At 40.2% G+C, this 14,064-nt stretch overlaps 1 protein-coding gene across 1 annotated transcript in view; it reads right to left on the bottom strand.

Moving 5' to 3' along the window:
• The window catches only part of cacna1c (calcium channel, voltage-dependent, L type, alpha 1C subunit), a gene marked incomplete at its 5' end in the record, with an annotated part of 126,866 nt that extends 121,173 nt beyond the window's left edge, over nt 1-5,693 (bottom strand). Inside the window, 2 exons of the mRNA XM_087175401.1 lie at nt 1,254-1,406; nt 5,261-5,693. Coding sequence (XP_087031527.1) covers nt 1,254-1,406; nt 5,261-5,693 — 586 coding nt within the window. The remainder of the gene's footprint in view (nt 1-1,253; nt 1,407-5,260) is intronic.
• Between the last annotated feature and the right edge of the window lie 8,371 nt (nt 5,694-14,064).

The following is a 14,064-nucleotide window of genomic DNA, read 5'->3' as shown; positions in this document are numbered from 1 at the left end:
CTTCCATCTTGGCTGCATGTCAAATTAGTCTAGACTCCAGGCCTTGCAGTATAACATAAACAGCAATGTACTGATGAGTTGTGCTGTCAGAAACTCAAATCCAGGAGACAAACAATACGCAAATTTGTACATTTCTGGCTGACGTTCATGTTCAGGCTTTTCAAGCTTGAGAACAAAGTTTAATCATTTGCCGCACTGAATGTGACCTTCCTGGACATTCTGTCGGTGTCAGTTTCCACAGGTGGGAGGCCAATGAGGGATCACGCCCTTGTAGCTACACTCTAACAACTTTCAATGGTTGGATGGGGTACATGTGCAGAGGACACTGGATCTATATATGCTATAACTTCTAAAACGTCTAACTGTTGGAAAATAGCAGCAAGCCACACCATTGGTGGTATACAGTCTAAAAATGAAAAGGCCAACAGATGAGTTCGCAGCAGTACTTGAGAAAATAATCTAATTGGAAGAAAAAGGAAAATAATGCAAAAATCAAAAATCTATCTATATGTTCAACTGCATTACCATATATCCATAATGTAGCTTTCTTAGTGATGGATTACTATACATATCTATAGTAACTCAGAGCCGACTGCAGGTAGAGTTTCAAACTGGAATGAAGAGAATAAGAACTACTGGCTGTCTACAACGTTAACATCAAAATATATTCAGTGCTATGCAATGGAGAATAATCTGCACTAACTGTACCTTGTCAGCACTGACAAAAACAATGTCTAATTAATCACCTATTGGAATTCAAGAATGTGTTTATGCCTACTAAAGGACAACAAGATGAAATTCTAACCGGCTTCTGAGTCCCAAACTCATATGCTCATCATCATAACATTTATAGATAGAAACTCAGAAATATTCTGATTTCGAAATCCCTGAGGCACCAAAACCCTTGAACCAAGAGTGATGAAACTGTTCTGACAAATAGATAAACAAGTTTAAATAAGAAGTGAACTTGACGCTTTTAACAATCTTGTGCTACCTATAATCACACTAGCAATGTTGCTGTGTGTAGCCCTGCCAGAAAACTAACCTACTTCCAATTTCAAAGCTTTAACTACTGTTTCAGGAACAGCAGTAGAGACAGAGGAAGACAAGAGGGAGAAAAAAATTCTGTAGCTTTTTACGGTGGGGCTAATACTTTGTTTATGTTTGGATTAAGGATTGACCCTTGAACGTCATCGGCCACAAGATCATTCAGCTCATTCAGCTTGGGACTTGCATCAAAGTTAATCACTCACCCTTGTACTGGGGGCTCATTAAAACGCTCTCCAGACATGTGGGCACCCACAGAAAAACAGGCCTGTGGCTCATTCTGGGTTCCTGACCCGTAATTTAAGAAACCCTTGAGGTCTGCTTCCATCATCATGATAATAAATCTACTGTCTGCTGTGCTGTTGAGAGCAAAACAACACATGGAGAAAAATTGGGAGGTCTGAATAAAGAATCAAACCGAACACCAAACCCATTAATAATGTCTATTAGTCAACATAACAGGAGCAAATATACATCTTTAACAGCACAGGAGCAAAGAAATACTTATTGTTAGGATAACTAACTTGTTATAAGGAAGTTAATTATTGCCACTGACTGTGACAGCTATAAAAAAAATAAATCAGTACAGTTAACTCAGGAGGTTTCACAGCTCTTGAGACGCAGTATTCAGCAGGTTAAAACTGTCTGCGACAGTTTGGAATTTGATATATACATTCAGCATTTCAACAAAGCTAACTGTATACGCTTATGACAAATTGTCACACCAGGACTGCATCCACATACACACCGGGATGCTGTTTTCTGGGATTCTCTGCATTCAGCATTTGGCTCATGCAGCTCACAATAACACAGATAATCTCTTATCTGGTCAAAGCCAAGTAAGAAACCTGGGATGCACTGATATTATCTGGGAGAGCAAGCCCAAAACTCTGCTGTGTTATGCTGAGAATATTTATCTGCTTTTCTGATTGAGTCGGAAATGCACACAAACAGTGCAACCCCTCATGTCACCTGATGCAACGTACAGTATAAACTGTGAGCCAGGAATCCGTGTGTGTATGTGTTTGTGTAAATGCACTCAATGACACCTTTTAAAACTACCACTTAGTGTGATTTCATATAAAGAACATGGTAGTTAGACGTACCCCTGCTCTCTCCTTGTCTCTCAAGCTGACCTTGCCAGTGTGCAGGTAATGCTTGAATGCTGTAATTACACAGCATGTGAGAGTGCTGTGTCTGTGTTTGTGTTTGTGTGTGTGTGTGTGTGTGTGTGTTTCAGTCCTTTATCATCTTTAAGTATGTGTGTTCTCTAATCTAAGTGTGCGTTTTATGTGTATGTGTGAGCTCAGACAGGCCCCATCGACCTGTTGAGAGCAGTAGCTGTTGTCATGGTAACAGAGGAGGAGGAGAGGAAGATTTCGGATCTGCTATCTCTAGAGACAGAGGTACTCACAGAATACAGGACACACACACACACACATACACACAGACAGACACACACACACACACACTTGAAGCCTGTAGAATACAAGCAACACACAGATGCAAAACTACACATACACAGAACAAACGCACAGAGTGTACAAAGTCACCCACAGACGTTTAAACATGCTGCATTTAAACAGGCCCACACTGCAGTTATGAAGGACATCCCAAAGTAGAACGGTTAGATAGGCAAGCAGGCAGACTGACTGACAGTTTGATGGGGATTTTTCTACTCTTCAACTAGTGGAGGAGGTAATATTGCTGCTGCTCTGCTCCTTCCATTTTTATTCCAGAGAATCAGATTCCAACCTGTTTACCTTTTTCTTATCTCTCATTTTCCCTAAGAGCCCACTTTAATGTCCCTCTTCTTCCCTACACTCATCTCATTCCTGTACCTCTCTCTCTCTGTCACTATCTTTCTCTCTCTCTCTCTCTCTCTCTGTCACTCTCTCTCTCCCATCCCACCCTTAGGAGCTGTTTAAATGAATGATGCTGGGAATTGTGGGTAATGATCTGAACGCTCATCAGTCAGTGGGTGAGATTGTTCCAATGACCCTGAGAGTTTATGCATGCATTTTTTCATTACTTTTCTTGTCTTTTTCAGCATTAGCACAGCTGGACAGTTTAGTCTGAGGTGGGCTACTGATACTTTGACTATTGATAATTATAAATACACAATTTGACCAGCAGAAAGACTGTTTGTATCCATTACAATCAGACGCAGATTACACACATAAAAAGCCTGGGCTGGTCCCATGGGAAATTTGAAGCATGCCTATTGTTTGCGTGATATAATATGAACTGAGTCATATGAGAATGGTCTGGATTTTCACATTTAACTAAGCAAAATCATACAAACAAATGCAGGACTGAATAGGACCAGTTATTTTGCAGTTCATTGATAAATATTCAGGTTCATTAGAACATCAGCAAGAATTAATTCATCAATTATCACTGGATAATTAAAAAAAAAAAAAAACTTGCTTCTCACAGATAATTATTTCCACTGCTCTGAAAATATGGCAGCTGCAGAAACAAAGAGTGCAAATCCAGTAGAAAAATATTTCCAATCTATCTTGTTAATAGTTAGAAATGTGGTGTGTAATGTAACTGCGTAAAAGCACAATTAGAAGTCCGTTTTTAGGCTTAATTAAAACACATTTCCATATTGAAATTGTTACATATGCAGTTGAAAACCAATCCTGGAGCTTATGTAATTTCATAATTCACTAATGCAACCCAAACACACACACACAAGTGCTTTCTCTCCTCTCCTCTCCTCCCTCATGATCGTCAAATCCACTCCACCCTCCTCCCTCCCTTACTCAATATTTGCCCTCCCCCTTCTCTGTCATTTTTTTGTTTACCTTTCCCATCCTCCAGCAGTCCCTCGCTCCCTCCCTCCCGCCCTCCTTAGCTACTCTGCTTCATCATCTCTCCTGTCAACATCCATGTCCTGCCCACATCCCTGCCCTTCTCATTTCCCTGACCCCTCCTCTTCCTCTCCTTCTCTCTCTCTCAGGACGGTGTGTGACTGTGCTCTTGCTGAGCTCATGTGGACCCTCTCCCATTATAGATCACTTTGACTGTGACACTGACCATTTCTGTCTCTCTCCCTTTCTCCCTCTATCTCACCCTGAAGGAAAACGAAGTCATTATGTTCGGCAGCTTAAAAAAAAAAGAAAACAAAAAAAAAACTCTGGGAAAGGAAGGGGAAGGACGGGTTGAGGAACAGCAGGAATAAAGGGATTTAGATGGACAGAGGGAGGGAGAGAAGGATAATAAATGGTGGGAAAGACTCTAAGGTGGAGCATGGAGGGAGCAAAGGAGTGATAGAGGCATGGATGGACCTGGGGGAGAGAGGATGAATGCGGTTAGAAAGAGCTGGGGGAGAGAGATATGCTGGGGAGAGGTGTGAAGGAGGGATGAAAATGACACAATTTGTTTCATCCTCCTGTGAGAAAACAGAAAAAAGGACAGAGAGAGGAAAGGGAGAAAGGATTAAAACAAGTGACTGGAGAGCAAAGAATTGCACCAAGTGAGACACCGGAAAGAGAGACTGATTAAAAAAAGAAAGAGAAGAAGGAACAGAAGACAGGAAAGAAGGATGTTAAACAGAAGAGGAAGCATTATGCATGTTCTAACTGTTTACATCCTCCATCCCCTATAGCCTCCTTCCATCTTGCCATGATTCTTTTCTACCTACATCTGTCCATCCACCATCCATTCTCATCACACTTCATATAGATTCATACTCACTTTTATCTTCATAGTATGTTGCCCACACATAAAGTATTACCGTTTATACGTGAGATTTGCAGAAAAATGTGTGCATTTCTCTGGTTCAGGTTTTTTTCTTTTTTTTTAAACAGATGTATTCCTTTACAGCAAGTGAAATATTAATTTTAGGAGGGAAAATATTGTACTGCTCTCTGAAAGTGAAAAAATGGCAAACCTTAAGTTAGCACCAAAAGCATTTTCTGTTATTCTTCCTAGATTGACTGTTCATTCTCAGCTGCATCAAGGTAGATTTATTTTAGGAAGAACTGACTTCCTCTTGCCTGGGTTGGATGTCCCCATCTTGTAAATTCTATATGAGGGCAACTCAGAAAAAAACAAGTAGCTCAGAAAACTAGGAGCTCAAGAAGACAGATTCTGTCAACCTTTGAAAACATGACAAGGTCTTGAAAGTAAAACATGTTGCATGTTATTCCTCCTTGCAAACAGTATACAAACAACCCTCCAATCGTGGTTATTTAAAGGATACTTCCACTCTACGATGCTGATGCAGGCCCTGCGGATGGGGTTCTTGAGCGTGAGACAGAGTAGGGCCCGTGGCGGCCTTGTGGCTGTCGTCGTTGTCTGTTTCTTGGGCTTAGAGCTATAGTGTTGTCTTTTCCTTTGTGTGGAGCTGGCCGTGGAGATGGGCCCGCCCCCTCCCGACCCAAGCCCTGCCCCTCCACCTGCTGCGGCGTTGCCCATCATCTTTGCCTGCCGCGCAGCGTCGATGGCCGCCTGCCAGCTCAGGGCCGCCCCCGGTGTGGGGATGTGCTCCGGAGCCAGGCCCACCACGCCGACCCCGTGGTTGACCCCGCCCCCTCCTCCACCATGGTCACCATGGCTACCACCACCACTGTGCTCGTTTGTCAGGCCGGTGGGAGGAGGCCGAGGCAGGGGCGGAGGGGGAGAATAGTCGGAGCCTGGAGTGGAGAGATAAGAAAGAGAGAAAAGAGAAAAAGAGTTCACAATACAAGTTTACTATCAGCTCTTTAATCACTTGTTGATTTAATACATCACACACGGGTCCTTGAAGTTGTTGCAGTGTTTCAGTTTTCTACAGTCTGGTAGTGGTTGACTTTAGAGGTTTCAACAGTGTTTGAATTGTTGACACATCAGTTAGTGAGCCCTGTATACACTGAAGACTTTCTCGGTAGAATAGACAGATGACTAATATACTCCCATCTGTCAAGCAAATACAACAGAACTATATGCTGTAAAGTTCCTCATCATATTGTGTCCGTTCACTTTGTGTCAACACACACATCACCACTCATCATACCAGCCACTACTGGCTGGTGTAGCCAACATTCTCTGTGCTATAAATTAAAAAAAGGCTGATTTATAAAAATTTAAAAAAAAAAAAACCTTATCATTGCTAGTTGTTTTAACCACAGCTTTACAATAAATCTGAAACAGAAAATATTTGTTCCCTTTGTCCCACACTTCCTGTTTTTCTTCTTCACAGTATAGATTTTACAAAGCAAACAAAAAGATTTTACATGTTGTGATCAGTCATTTGTCCAGATTCCAAAGCATTAGGACAAGCATTTTAAATGCTGTTCAATTTCCCTTATTTTCAACTTTCACCACTTCAAAAGATACCCTGTTTTTCATAAAACAAAGGCAAATATTCATGCAGTCAGTCAAAAGTTTAGAAATCTCAAAAAAAATGTTTGACAAGAGTAGTAGTATGTTATAATTACAGGTGAGTGAAAATGCAGTGTGTGTCTGCATGAGTGAGAAAAGATTGTACACACCAAATACATGTGGAATATAACACAAGAAGAATGTGGGAAAGAAATGAGAGACAGAATTACAATAATCTCAGTGAGATTACATAGTTGTGTCATCCAGACAAATTGTAGAAATAAGTGTGAGAGTGAGAAAAAGTAAGAGAGAGAGCGGATTATCCATACTGTATGCTAGATTAAAGACACTTATAATATCCCCTCAGCCTCTCTTTCCCTCTGACATCTGAACAAGGATTCCACAAATGCTCTCACCCTGCACCAGATTACATACTACTGTGAAATGACATAGCCTCCCATTTCCTGGTTTAAGACAACGAATCAATGTATATTTGTGGTACTTTGTGTCGACAATTGTTAGTAATATAAAATATAATCATGCAAGCACACATGAAATTTAAAGTGTCTCTGACAAAGGAGAACAGCAGCATTGCTTCAGGGAAACTACAGACAAATCAAAACATTTCAACAGAACTGACAGAACAGATTTTGTTTTTGAGGAAATAGCGAAATATCATATCATTTGTTCCTGTTTATATGATGTATAAAACTACAAACTCTGTAAATGTATACTATAACATACACATTAAGTGTGCATGTTACAGTTCCCTGAGTCAATAAATTTTTCAGCACAGGTAGCCCCCAGTGGAAACAGAAACTTCCATCTTGACAGTGACAATTATGTGCATACAATAATTGTATCAGTGCTTTGAGTAACATATCAATATGCTGATTTCAAATGAAATCACATTTGATCAAAGGTAATACCAAATGTCAAATTCACAAATCCCATAAAGTGCAAAGCTACTTTAGGGAAAAAAAGAATAAAAAACTTCAAGAACCCCTGTCAGGTTAATCCAACCTGTGCTGTTACACCAGAGATAAGGAAACAAAGAGAGAGGAAAGGGTGAGAAAGAGATGATCAGGGGTTAGAGAGAAGAGGCTGAGAGAGATAGACTTATCCTGTATGCTTAGCACGATTACAGGGCGGTTATAATATCCGCTGAAATCCCATTCCTCTTACTGCAGAGCTGTAAATTCTTACATATGCATTCACACTGCAAGATGGCCTGGGAGAAAATTACATCAGATCCTGTATTTCACACACACACACACACACACACACACACACACACACACACACACACACACACAACAGGAGCCTCTAACCTCAAATTATGTGTATAGTTACCTGGTCCTCATACTGTGACAATTATCATTCCTAAAGTCATAAACTAAACACTCAGCAACTAACTGGCTCACAATGTCTGTGTTACATAGCACAACTGACCTCTGACCTCTCCTCTCTTTCATTCGCTCACTGCTTACTAAAATATATTAATCAACAGATACTGTTGCTTCAGCCACACAATTTGGTTGGGAAGGAGAAAGAAAATATCCAAAGGTGCTGATAATTCTCATTTTCAATTGTCTGGCAAGTTACCTTCAAAAATTAATAATTTACTTTAATTACTTCTTTGAGTCTTCTTCTTATACTTCTTTGAGTTATTATTGTAGGAAAGGCACACATGGTACTACTGTAAGACATGTTTTGGGATGTCTTAACTATTGCCTTACATATTGCTTAATTAAACTATCGAAGGGCTGTGGGTAAAGCAAGAGCACGGGGACAACTTCTCTTTACAGGTCAATCCATCTTTATTATTTCCCGGAGAACCCAATCTAGGAAGACCGAACACTGACTACCAAAGTGACATCTCACCTCTTACATATCACTCCGCCACTCCTAATCATAACTCACATTACCTGCCACTAAAGTGCGCCATATTATATAGTTCCAGATTAAACTTAAACAGCAGAATACAATATTTATAAATGTAGTTACAAATAATTAAATTATGTGGACTCAAAATAATGAACAATGCAAAATAAGGCAATCTGTTGAATATGTCCTCACAAGAATAAATCTCATCTTACACTACTAACATATGCCATGAAAATGTGACAGGGAGCCAGCATGCACAATACCAGCACCCTGAAACCAAAGCAGCTGATTAAGTTTTTTATTTATACCTGTGCTTTAATACTATAATATTTCATCAAGTATACTGTGTAAAAACAGGCCTTTGATGAAGTAAAATGGATCCTGTCAGTGTTTTATTGTTATATATTAATTACTGATGCATTCATGCAGTATTTAGAGACTGATTTAATCTATAATTTATGATATTCAAATAATGTAGCACATTATAATATCTTTAGGTGTTTTGGATGAGATCTTTGATCTCAAAATGAACCAATAGCTGTCAAACAATATGAGTGGGGTATAATATTTATCTGTAAATTGTAGTGAAGCAGCTAATTTAGTAGTGTAAAGTGGCACATTATGAAAATACTTAAGAAAGATACAAGAACCTCACGATTGCACTGAAGTATAGTATATAGTACTTTTATATCTATTTAGCTAACTCCAGTCCACCGCTGACAGGTTGAGAAATGTTACAAAACAAGCTAACCTAGCATTGTATGTAGCACTCAGCTATTAGCAACTAGTTTAGCCCCGGGAACACACGCACCACTTCAGAAGTGCAGCAAAAAAAGTGACACAACAAACTAAACAATTGGCTAGTCGGCTATTACTACATAGCGCCTTAAACACAACAGATTTAGCATTACCGGAGGGGGGTAGTCTTCCTCTCGTTGGCAGAGGCTAGCGTTAGCTGACACGACCCGCCTCCAGTCTGTGCACCAAGCTAACCATCATGAACCAAACAGTCTGTCTCCCTTTCCTTTCCTTCCCATCCAACAAGACAAGAAACAAACGTTAATGGAATTAGTAACTGTAATGCAAGTTATAATTTCTAACACTACTTGTCACGCAAAAAGTAATCATATACTACAGCTAATAGTAACTATTTTTATGGTATGTCATGGCCAAGCACGTTACACCCTTACTCACCTGTCAAGTGACAGGAGCCTGGTTGCCAGTCATGTGACCAGGTAAAAGAGAAATCAATTAACTTCACAGTAAATACATTTTTATACCTGATTCTTATTTTTTGGTAATATATTCATTATTTGTAGAATTTTATGTTATGACTTGTTTTTATTGATACTATGGTTTGTTACTTTTATTCCTAGGACAAATTTGTTTCTGTTTTATGTCGAGCCTCTTGTAATATTTGTTAGGTGAAGTGCTATATAAATGAAATTTATTATTTTTAGTACATTTTAAATAAAACTGGAATTTCCTATAGGTAATCTTAAAACAAATGCACTAACAACAACACAAGATATGTCTGAAACTATTTAGGAGCAGTGTGCATTGAATACAGCGATAATGCCCAAGTAGGAGTTCTTTACATTCACCAGTGGTGAAGTCATTTGGTATCAGATGCAGCTGTGCCTTATGGGAAATACCACTGCGGTTTCAATTTGGAGCATATCTTTCAGCGTATTATCATTCTGGAACTACATTTTCTTCATGTTCTCAAAACTCTGGGGCTGATTTTTCAGGTTTACTGTGACATTTAAAAGCAGAAAATTTTACTTTTATCATACATACAGGCATGAAAACACACACTTTGGAACTGTGCATCCATTACTGTCCCAGATGATTCTCTATGGAAAATCCTTATTCTCTCCACCGTTGACTCCAGTGTGAGTTAATATCTGCTTCCTGACTGCTGTTGCACATCATCAACTCTCTCTTTCTCTCACTATCTCTCACAAACATAAACTTACACACACACAGTCACGCGCATAATCACTTTCAGCATATTGTACTGCTGCGTGATCAGTTTATCTTACACTGCCTGCCCCTCTCACAGGGTCTACCCCACTGAGAGTGTGTGTTTGTACGTACGTACGTGTGTGTGTGTGTGTGTGTGTGTGTGTGTGCACGCTGCATGAGTGAGTGTGTGAGGATTAGAGGAGAGTAAAAGTTTAATAATACTGAGCTCACTAATCTGTCTGTCTGACCACATGTCTCTCTATGTGTCTGTCCTCTCACATGCATATGCACAGTCATGTTGTGTGTGTTGTATGATAAAGTGTGTACTGAAGTGAGTGACCGTAATTCCATTAGCAGCTCTTTATTCTGCTGGGGGGGGCAGCAGCCCATGGAAACATGATTCTGACTGAAGGGGAGAGGGAGGAGACGGGAAGGATGAAGGGATAGAGAAGAAAAGGAAAGAGGATGAAAAAGACGGGACACAGGAGGGCGGGAGGTGGATATATGAGGAGAGAAAGGGATGGCAAGAGGATGCAGGAACAGACAAAAGGGATAAAGACGGAAGAAACAAAAAAATGACAAGGAAAAGAGGCCGAAACCGGGAGAGGAGATTAAAATCTAGGAGGAACAGGAAAAAAGAGGAAGAGAGGGAAGAATGAGTGGAGGGCTAGGGTGCTTAACCATGAGTGACAGAACTTAATCCAATAATTTATCCATCCATCATGTGATTTTACAAGCAAAAATATTTAACACTAATTCCCTCTTGGTATTACTGTCAAAGCAGTCAGTGGTGTTACAGTACTTTAATCTGTGGCTGTTAATGTACAGCTTTCAAGGTTTGTAGCTCCACTTCCATCATGTTAATTAGCACAATACAATATTACCAAATAAACCTTATTGTTCTTAAAGCACTGCAGAAAATGGCCGTACTAGTCACAGTTAATGATAGTTAAAGTACAGTCAAAGATTTAATACTATTTCCTCTCACATCTATACATACCCAGTTTTGTACTAGGGGTACCCTTTTATGCTTAGTATCCCTTATACATTTAATTTCTTGCGGCATTTTTGTGTTTTACTTGCACTTTGCATTTCTTTTTCACTTGACAATTTTAGAACAGTGCAATAGTCATTTTTCACAGCAGATATTGGAACATTGGAAAAGCACAGATGTTATTGATAACATTAAGCTATGTCTTTTTACATGGTGATTTGTGCTGTTGTATCAGGTGAACCAAAAAGAGGTGGGTGTTATTGTGTACTGTATATTAAGTGGTGCCCCACATAACTGGTGGATAAAAGAATGGGTGGCAGGCCTTTTTCACAGCAGACATTTTAACTTGACATAGTAGGAAAAGCACAGGTGTTACTAATAAAATTTACAGTGGCTCTGTTCGCTTTATGTGTCCCAGTGAGCCATGACAGTGAGCCAGCATGCAAAATGCCAGGACCCTGAAACGGAAGTAGCTGCATTAAATTCAGCCATCATTAGTTTTATTTATACCTGTGCTTTTGCTACTGTGACAAGTCAAAATGTCTTCCATGAACAAGGCTCTTAGAAAGGGGATTTTCAAGGCCCTTCACACAGTTAATTTTAATATTGTTGGCTGATTGGACCCTTTTTTCAGGACTATATAGCCGTGTTAAAACCTACTGCCATCTCCTGTTAATGTTGCTATTGTGGTGGGACAAATTACACCTTTATCATAACTAGTACATGTGACCCCACATAGATCTGCCCACTTTCACCCATAAGCAGAGCTCTAATAAGGTACAGAGTTTACCAATAAATTAAATGTATACAAGCTACAGCCAGTGGCAATCACACATTTAAACATAAGCATATACTAACTCATGTTGGTACAGACATGTCACAAGATAAAATGCATCAAAACACAGGGATGGAGCTAAATGTTTGATGATACTTTATACATCAGTTCATAAACTGTAGAGACAGCCAGCATTCACTCTTACTGAACTTGAAATGAACCTAACTGAACCAAACTTCAGTGTGAACTGAACTGCAGACTGTAATGAGCTGTGATACAAACTCAAGTCAGTGGAGCCGTTATCTACTTAATGATAAAGACGGGAGGGAGATGGTATCACTGCAACTCTAAGCACTCTGCCGTAAAATGTCATTGCTACACACACGCGCACACACGCGCACACACGCGCACACACGCGCACACACACACACACACACACACACACACACACTACAAACCGATGTGTTTACTATTGCTTGTCAAAAAAACACAGTTGCAGTACAAATTATTACAGCAAAAACTGCATCAGCGGAAGAAGAAAAAAAATCATCCAGACTTCCAAATTCTTAAATTGCCCTCCTCCTTTAATTGGCTCAGTGAGATGACAGATAAAGATTGGGACCAATCAGATTATCCCACCCTTAATTAGACTCTCATGTCATCTCCTCTGTGTGCCCTCCTCTTTTTCTCTTTCTCTTCATGCTCCTCCTTCTCCTCCGCTCATCCCAACAGGGGTCTATTCATGTGGACAGTGATTATGTAATTATCAGTCAATTAACTGATGATGACACCTGATCAGACACTAATTAATGTGGGGACACAAACAAACACACCTTGCAGCAGCTCTAATTCTCAATCCAAAACGCTGACTCGTCATTTCATTTGAAAGATGACCTCCTTTTCCTACTGTACCTCCCTTTCCTCTTCCTCCCCACTAGTTTTGCATCTTATTTATGCCTCCTGTTCCTCCTCATCATCATAATTGCCAAATCCTTCATCTTCGCACCTCCCTTCCTCCTTTCCATTAACAGTCACCCTCCCTTCTCCTAACACCAACTCTCTTCCTTCTTCTCCCTCTTTTCTCCCTAATCTATAGAGCTGTCACTCCCTCCATTGGCTCTCGAGCAGCGGACAAGTTCATTTTCAGCTGCGCACCCTTCCTCCTTTCCTCCATCAATCTACCTCCGCTCATCTCTCCATTTCTCTCTATCTCTCTTGCTTCACAGCTCCTCACTCTTTCTCCCATCACTTCCCCCTCTGTCACTTTCAAATAGCTGACAATGATTCTCTCTCTCTCTTGCTCGCAACCCTCTGTATAACTGAAAAGTGCGACTAGTCCTCACTTCCTTTAACAACCGTTTTTAGACTCTGATTTAAACTAAAACATTTAACATAAAACATAATAGAGGTTAAGTCTTGTTTCATTTTTTGGCAAAATGTGATTGCCAGTGCTTCAGTGTTTTTCAGGGCTTGTATGACATCCCATCATGCTCAACTCTCATTATCATTGTCATCATAAATACCAGTTGTAAGCCTAATACTATTTTTATCCAATTTATGTGTCATCCACTCAGTCACACTCTCTCTATCTCTCTCTCCCTTTCTCTCTCTCTCTCTCTCTCTCTCTCTCACACACACACACACACACACACACACACAAAAAATAGTACATTCACAAACCCAAAAGAAAAGTACGAGTGCTTCTGTACAAGTTGGGTAAATGTGCATAAATTTTGTAGGCTACATACACTGTGTGTGTGTGTGTGTGTGTGTGTGTGTGTGTGTGTGTGTGTGTGTCTCTCATTTGCCTCTCTCTCGCTTGGTCCATATGTGCCCATTATATGGCTGAGTGAGCACACCACACAGACACACCTGCTCCCCTCGATGCACACACATACAAAGACACACATGCTCACATAGGCGCGCACATATACACCTGCTCCCCATGAAAGACAAGACACACACACATACACACACACACACACACCTGCTCCCCTTGATCTATGACCTCCGAAACAGATTATTACAGTATGCATACATACACAAACACACACACACACACACACACACAAACAGCCGT

This window comes from Seriola lalandi, unplaced genomic scaffold (genome assembly GCF_002814215.2).
Source record: "Seriola lalandi dorsalis isolate HSWRI2012SDOR001 ecotype SW California unplaced genomic scaffold, Sedor1 jcf7180002054467, whole genome shotgun sequence".
Taxonomy (NCBI): domain Eukaryota; kingdom Metazoa; phylum Chordata; class Actinopteri; order Carangiformes; family Carangidae; genus Seriola; species Seriola lalandi.
This window is presented reverse-complemented; position numbering and strand designations above follow the sequence as displayed.